The sequence below is a fragment of the Macadamia integrifolia genome, chromosome 3 (assembly GCF_013358625.1).
Source record: "Macadamia integrifolia cultivar HAES 741 chromosome 3, SCU_Mint_v3, whole genome shotgun sequence".
Classification (NCBI taxonomy): Eukaryota; Viridiplantae; Streptophyta; class Magnoliopsida; order Proteales; family Proteaceae; genus Macadamia; species Macadamia integrifolia.
In genome coordinates, this window is record NC_056559.1 from 15619722 (window position 1) to 15627884 (window position 8163).

General features: G+C 39.7%; 1 protein-coding gene across 1 annotated transcript; it reads left to right on the plus strand.

The window, feature by feature from the left end:
* The first annotated feature begins 1633 nt into the window (after positions 1-1633).
* On the plus strand, positions 1634-7217 carry LOC122072808 (probable amidase At4g34880). The gene is made up of 5 exons (XM_042637220.1): positions 1634-2312; positions 2486-2700; positions 5731-5973; positions 6074-6272; positions 6359-7217. Exons 1-5 carry the CDS (start codon positions 1740-1742, stop codon positions 6743-6745), a joined length of 1617 nt encoding a protein of 538 aa, XP_042493154.1. The 5' UTR covers positions 1634-1739; the 3' UTR covers positions 6746-7217.
* The last annotated feature ends 946 nt before the right edge of the window (positions 7218-8163 follow it).

Genomic DNA, 8163 nt, shown 5'->3' on the forward strand with positions numbered 1-8163 from the left:
ATTTACATTGAAACCGCAAAACTGTTTAGTAAATGTTAAACGGGTTGGGTCGGTTTTAACCACGAAACCTGTTGGTTTCAAACCGAATTGAAACCGTTTAAACCGTTTAGACCGATCCGATTAATCCGTATAATAATTAAATAAAGAAGGGACAGTAATCTGTATAAAATTAAATTAAGTGTCCATCCTGCTTTGGTATGATTTATTGCAATTCAGTTCAAGTTTAGGCTTTAGATCATGAACTTGTAATCCATATATGTTATTATGTTATCGCAAATGGGGTGTTTTGGCTGAACCACCTGTCATTTTAATATTTTATGTTGTAGAAGACTGGATTCAGATGTTGTATAATATTAGTTCTATATGTTTGAGAATGATCATGCAAAGAAATAGCATTAGATTATCAAATTAAGATATACCATCGTCAATATAGAATCTCTTATTTGTGGTTGCCAATTATTTTTGGATAAGCTTATGATCTTCAGTTTAGAGATGGTTGCAAGTTATAACAAACCGATTGTGAACCATTTTACAAACATATGGAATAAACCGAAACTGAAACCATTTAAAACTGTGAAACAGAAACCGTTTAGAAACCGTGGAAATCGAAAACCGTTTACTAAACAGTCACGGTTTCAGAAAGTGGAACTATTTAGTAAATGGTGCGGTTATGGTTTTAATCAAATAAATGTCAACCAAACCTATCCGCACCGTTTAAACCGAACCGATTAACACCCTTAGATTAAACTGTGATGGAATACAAGACATCGTACACCAACATTTTCATTAATAGAAAACTCCTTTAACCCTGGATTTGGGGAAAGATATTGCAAATTATGCAACACTATGAGTAGGGGTGTCAACAGATTAGGCTGGACTGGTTTTGGTCGGGCTTGAAGACTTTCAAAGGTTGCACCGTGTGTGCCCATTTAACTAATCGGGCTTAGTTATTGAGGGCATGGTACGTTTTATATTCAGTCGGGCAGCCTCGGGCTATAATCGGGCTACTTTAATCGGGCTTTAGTCGGGCCTTAACTGGGCTACAAACATGTTTAATGTTAAACGGGCTTTAACCGATTTTTAAACGGACCCTCTTTAAAATGTGTTTTTATATTCCAGCCCACTCATGCAAACAAAAAAAAATGACAATAAATCAATAAATGATACGAAATATAACCATTATTTAATATGTGAATTTCTTTACTTTTAAATTTTTACTCTTTAATTTGGGGGATAAAATAGGTATTCTACAATCATTAAAGGGTCGGACTAGGCCGGAGCACAATAGGTCGGTCTCGATTGAGTATTATTCAATCACTCTCGATTGGGCCCCTGATAGTCCAAGTAGTAGGACTGAGACAGACCGTTTGTAAACAGACCGGGTTCAAGCCCGACATGTTTAATAAATAGTTCAGGCCAAGCCGATCTATAAATAGTCGATCCCAATCGATTTAATTGGATCGGACCACAAATTGACACCCTGACTGTGAGCCAGTCTGCACATTCCTAACATATTTATTAACAATCAAATAGTAATGAGTACAAGCATTTCTTCTGGAACCTTTCAGCCTTTCCTACCTTTTTTTATACTATGTGATATCTCCCAAAAATAGTCACATCAGTTTACCTTACCAAACAAACCCCACCCCCACGCCACACCCATTGACTCCTCTTTCTTGAGCTTTGCCTGTGATTTCATTGTGGTCCCTGCAAGTGTGAGGAGATCCAGGTGAATAGTGATGGCTGTCCATCCCTATCTCTCATCCTTTATGTTCTTACTAGTTTTAGTTTCCCTGCAAATTCTGATGTCTGGTAACCTCATCTCCATCGTTCCATGCCATGGCTTCTCGGTTAAGGAAGCCAGCGTGAGTGAGATCCAGCAAGCCTTAAGAGAGAACAAGCTCACCTCCAGAAAGCTCGTCGAGTTGTATCTTGAGGAGATTGAGAAGCTCAATCCAACACTCCGAGCAGTAATAGAGGTGAATCCTGATGCTCTGGTTCAGGCGGACAAGGCCGATCTGGAAAGAAGCAGCGTCGTTAGGGACAGTGGTAGAAGCTCCTCCTCCTCCTTCTCTGGGTTGCACGGCATTCCCATCCTAATCAAAGACAACATAGCCACAAAGGACAAGCTCAATACCACTGTCGGATCATTTGCGCTGCTGGGCTCCGTCATCCGTCGCGATGCAGGCGTCGTGGAGAAGCTCAGGGGTGCAGGGGCCGTCATCTTGGGTAAGGCCAGCCTTAGCGAGTGGTGTAACTTCCGTTCTCACTCTCCCATTATCGGTTGGTGCGCCAGATCTGGTCAGGGTAAAGTAAGTGAGTTCACCTTCAACTACTCCACTCAGTCGTCCCATGGAGTCCGTTAACTAATTTAGGGTTTCTCATTTATTCTGAAACGAAGATAAATTCAGTGAATCGGACTGTGATTTGGTGAGATTTGTATGAATTAATTGGGGGTTTGGATTTTGAACTTTGGGAATTGCAGAACCCCTATGTGTTATCAGACAAGACATGTGCGTCGAGCACCGGATCGGCTATAGCGGTGTCGGCAAATATGGTGGCGGTCTCGCTCGGGACAGAGACGGATGGATCCATCATCTGCCCAGCCGGTTTCAATGGCGTCGTTGGGATTAAACCCACCGTCGGTCTCACTAGCCGCGCTGGCGTCATCATCATCTCTCCCCGTCAGGATACCATTGGGTATGTGATCTTCTCTTATTTTTATGATATATCTAGTCTACTAGTTCAGATGAAAAAAAAAAGGGGGATGGTCTCCAATTCTTCATCCATTAATTCTTCTCCTGGAATCCAATGGCAGCAAGAAGTTGTTTTTGAAAATCACACACCGAAAATTACGTACAACTTGGTTTTTAAAATCATCAAAATCATTCTCGTGAAAATCCAATTCAGACTTTTTCTGTAGGAGAAACACTCAAAGACAGAAGAAGAAAAAAGAGAAGTAAACCACCTATTGTGTGAACCCTTCATCCTTCCCTCCTTCCCTCTTTTCAAGGACAATCTGAAACTAAGAAATTCAGCAGACGAAGAAGGAAGAAGAATAGGGTGATTTGACGAAGAAGAAACAAACTGAGATTTAGGTACTTCTGCTTCTGCTTATAATGCAGCAGCCCCTATAAGTGAGATTTTAGGGTCCAGACAATTTGAGAGAGAGCTACTGAATGGGTGTTCGCTTTTAAGGCTTTTCAGTGATTCCCTCTCCTGTTCTGATTGTTTCTCCAATAGAGAAATTTTAGATTCGGTCTCCCCGAGAATGGTTTTATGATTTTCAAAATCAAATTGCATGTGGTTTACGAATTTGGTTTTCAAAACGCAATTTCCTACCGCTGTTGGATATAATAAGGACATGTGTCGGCTCATGGTAGAGAATTGGAAACTAGCCAAATTCCAGAGGGACAGGGTTTTAAACCTCTGAATCTAAATTAGACAGGGACAATTCCTGTTTCGATTTGGTCAAAATTGGTCAGAACCATACAGTTACAGACCTGAATTGGTGTGAATTAGTTGAATCGATAAGTGATGATTTCCAGATCTGATTCATGGATTTTAAAACCTTGTTTCCAGCACAAGGAGGGTAGGCATCGTCCTTGTATCCTCCTTAGTGAATGCCTGTAAGGAGAAAATGGAAAACCTCCTCTACCTATTCTTCAATTTCCCTCCATTTGTTACCATGTATCAGGTTCAGATTCTCGGATTACCCATAATGTCGTTTGCTTCTTTCTTTTTAGATTCATGTCCTCTCTAACTCTTTTTTCTTTCAACTCCTTCCAACCTCTCACATGCACGCAATTGAACACCTAGTGTTGTTGGCATATAACCCCAAACGTGCATGTGAGAGGTTGGAGGGAGTTGGAGGAAAAAGGGATTGAAGATGATCTAAATCCTTTGTTCTCTCACCCATTTTCTCTCTCTTTCTCCAATTATTATGCATTCTATTCTATTTTTTTGTTCAAGTTATTTTTTATTTTAATTGTCAATTGTATTGGTCATATCGGTCCAATATTGATACCCCTTCTCTCTCGATGCTGACTGATACAATGCTGATACCTTTTTCTTACGATATCAATTCAATATTGATTTGGTATCCACTGTTTTAATATCTGAGCTGATATCATAACCAATATTGATCTGTATCAACATATCAAAGAATCGAAAGGAGTCAATATCATCTCCAACTGAATCACCATATCATAATGGCACCAAACTGCAGCCATGGCATCAAACTGTTAAATCTTCAAATTGCTGCCATGGCAATATGACAATTTAGCGATTTGGTGATATGACAATCTAACGATATGGCATCATGGCAATGATTTGATGCTATGGCATCATTGTTGCGATTGAGCGATAAGGCAGCATGTAGGTGAATTGGCTATATGGTGATTCTGCTTGGGATGATATCAACTCTCTTTTATTTTTTTATTTTTTTTATTTTTTTATTTTTTTTATTTTTTTATTTTTTTTATTTTTTTATTTTTTTTGATACATTGATATTGAAACTGTTGATACCGAATTAGGATCGAATTGATATAACATTATTAAAATCAGCATTGAAAAACCAGGAGGGAGAGAAATCTGTATTGAATCAATATCGAATTGTATTGTATCGATATTGTCTGAATCAACATATTCTGATAGTTAAAATAAAAAAATGTGAATTTTAACAATTAAAAGAAAAATAGATTGCATTAAATTCGGAAAAGAGAGAATGTGTGATAGCATGAAGAAAAAAAGGTAAAAAACAATGTGGTACGAGAACTTGAGATAGGATCCGCTGCTCGTACGATCACCTGGTCGTACAGGTCAGCCTCCAACACCTATCCCACCTTTCATCATTACAATGATAAAGAGGGGTATATTTGGAAACAAAAAAGACCAAGTGTTGAATGTTGACACGTACGATCAGGTGATTGTACGAGCAGCTGATCTATTTTCCAAGAACTTGATCGTGACTTGTAAAAATGAGTGAGAGGGATTCACGAGCACGTTGCCACGCATTGGCTAATGGAACGCACAAGGACAGTAGTTACCACTTACCATCCCTGTGTTGTAGGCCAAGTCCATTGGGGCCATCCTTTTAGGATCGGTTCTGTACTTTTGTGGGTGTCCACAAGTCCCAACTTGGAACTAGCCGAGCTTGATAAATTCCCTGTTTTGTGAAATTTGCCCATTGAGATTGTGCCATGTCACCCTAAAACATATAACATTACTAGACTGATTCAGCACATTGAAAGCTAGATTACGAATTATCACAGTAGCTGTAACAGATTTCCAGTGCATATACAAAAAGAAATATTTCTATATTTAGCAGAAATATTCAGAACATCGTAACTGAATATGGTTAAGGAACTCTGCTTGGGTGGGGAATAAGTTGAAGTAGCTCCTTTCTTGTGAACCATTCCTAAATGTGATGTCATCGGGTTTGGAGTCATCCCCAGCCCAATTTAATCTATTCATTTTTTGAGGGTTGATGGGCGAAATTAACAAAACAAAATTAACCGAAATTTTGACAAAATAATGCATATTTTTAAGCAAAATTTAAGAAAAATATATCGCATTTTGAAATTTTACCTATTCTTTCTTTTTGATATAAAAAATAGCGAAATGAGAAATTTTGCAGAGTTTTCGAACCATGCCCTTAATACAATATTTTTGAGTTTTGAGCCACCTTGGTGAAAGAACCCAATTTTCTTTCTTGGGTTGTGGAAACAGGCCCATCTGCAGGACTGTCTCAGATGCAGTTTATGTGTTGGACGTGATCGTTGGGTTTGATCCAAGAGATGCAGAGGCAACTAGAGATGCTGAGAAGTACATCCCCAGCGATGGTTACAAGCAATTTCTAAAGGCAGACGGGCTCCAAGGTAAGAGACTGGGAATTGTTAGGAAGCCCTTCTTCAATTTCCCCAAAGGATCACTCCTTTCCCAAGCTTTTGAGGACCACTTCAACACATTAAGGTAAAAAAACATTATCAGATAGAAAATTTTGGTACATAAAGAAGTGGAAGAATATCTTAATACATTAATCTTTTGAATGATACCAACTCTATGGATCAAGGCAAAGGGGTGCTGTTTTGGTAGACAATCTTGAAATAGCCAACATCAGCTCCATACTTGATCACTCTCAAAGTGGCGAACAGATGACGATGCTAGCTGAGTTCAAGCTCGCTCTCAATTCTTACTTATCAGACCTCGTAACCTCTCCTGTGAGATCTCTTGCTGATGTAATTGCATTCAATGAGAATCACCCAGATCAGGTGAGGTCTCAGTTGGGCTTTACTGTTGGTTACTGGGTTTGATCTAATGATGGAATTAACAGTCTACAGACTATTCTTGTTTTCAGGAAAGGATGAAAGATCTTGGTCAGGAGAAACTTATAGAATCTGAAGAAACCAATGGAATCGACGGGGAAGTGAGAAATGCAATTGAGAACATGGAGAGACTGTCAAGAGATGGGTTTGAAAGGATGATGATCGAGAACCAACTGGATGCAATGGTGACTCCAAGAGCAAGTGCTTCTGCAGTTCTTGCAATTGGTGGGTACCCAGCAATCAGTGTCCCAGCAGGATATGAGAGCGATGGACTTCCATTTGGGATCTGTTTTGGGGGCCTGCGTGGTTCAGAGCCTAAACTGATTGAGATTTCTTATGCTTTTGAGCAAGCCACGAAGATCAGGAAGCCTCCCTCCTTAAGGCATATTCATGTGGCAAGTTCTTATTCAGAATTGTGATTTGAAAAACAAAAAAAGTTCTCTGCCAGGCTGCGTGGCCCCTGTAAAAATATCGGGCCAATGAGAATGCACAGGGTTTAAATGCCTGGTGAGCACTCAAAACACGGGTGCAAAATGATCACCCCACCTCTCATGAAATGAAAATTTCCCACACGCTTTTAGCCCCTGCATGCGCTCTCATAGGTGCTGAACATGTGTGGTGGCCACGCAGCCTGGCGGGGATCTTTTTCCCAAAAAAGGGAGCTGTTTAACCACTTTAATCTTGTGATGTTTAGTAAAATCAGCATTCTTGTGAGATTTGGAACTTTTTCTGTTGTCCTCTTATGGGGGTAGGGGAAGAGGGGGGGTGGGTTTGAGAATGTTATTTAGAAGCTACTTTGTTAGAGATGAAGATTGGTTATAAAATCTAGCAACACTGCATTATTGCAATAATTTTGAAACTCGAATTTGAATCGATTGAGTTGACTCAGAATTGATCGGCTTATTTTGATTAATCCGATTCTATGCATACGGAATCTAACCGAATTAGGCTGAGTTGGGGCGGGTTTGGCCTATTTCAACCAAGCGGATCGATTTCAGGAAGATTCAAATTGGAATTGATTGAGAACAATCCCATATCTGGTTTTGAGTTTTTAAACCATGACTATCGCTCACTCGCAATTCTGACCGAGGTTGTGTTTGCATCCAAATTTATTACATGTAATTTAGTTGGTTTTCAATCCTCACAAAGGTTGCCTTGGCACTATCATTTTCATGTAAAATACCTCGAAAATAAGATATTTATTGTTGGAAACCAAAAATGCAATAAACGAACTCGTAAAAGAAAGAAAGGATCAGCTCTTCATGACCCAAGGGAGAACCTTTTTTAGGGAGTGTGGACCAAGTCCTCGTACGAGAATGATTCTTGTACGGTGTTTGATTTACATTTGGGCTCCACTCAGAATAAAAATCAATTAAAAAAAGAGAAAGATTAAGGGGAGTATAAGTGTAAATCAAACACCATATGAGAATTATTCTCATTCGAGGACTTGATCAACACTCTCTTCCAGGCCTCAAACATACAATGGTTCAGCCATTGGGAAATGAACACTTAAGGAGACAAGCTGCCAGACCATTCCTCGACCTCACAAAGAAAATCATACTTGGTACTTATAGCGCCAACCAGATTTTAGGGCGACCAGACCTACCCTTCTATTGGCTGGGAGTGACCGCCCATTAATCATGAGTGGTCACCCCCTTATACATCGACCATGCATTATCATCTCCTCACAAGTTAAGCACGAAAGAACTCATATCCACCATCCACGTGTCACCTAGATCTGCTACTCAATCTTGGGACAGTGATGTCCATAACCGTTTCTGAACCTAACTAGGGCTAGCATACCAGACTATGGTCAAATGGTTATCTACCTCTGGAT

Coding starts and splice junctions, on each gene's coding strand:
- LOC122072808 (XM_042637220.1), top strand. CDS start 1,740: ATGGCTGTCCATCCCTATCTCTCATCCTTTATGTTCTTACTAGTTTTA. Junction 2,313..2,485: donor CCAGATCTGGTCAGGGTAAA/GTAAGTGAGTTC, acceptor TGGGAATTGCAG/AACCCCTATGTGTTATCAGA. Junction 6,273..6,358: donor ATGAGAATCACCCAGATCAG/GTGAGGTCTCAG, acceptor TCTTGTTTTCAG/GAAAGGATGAAAGATCTTGG.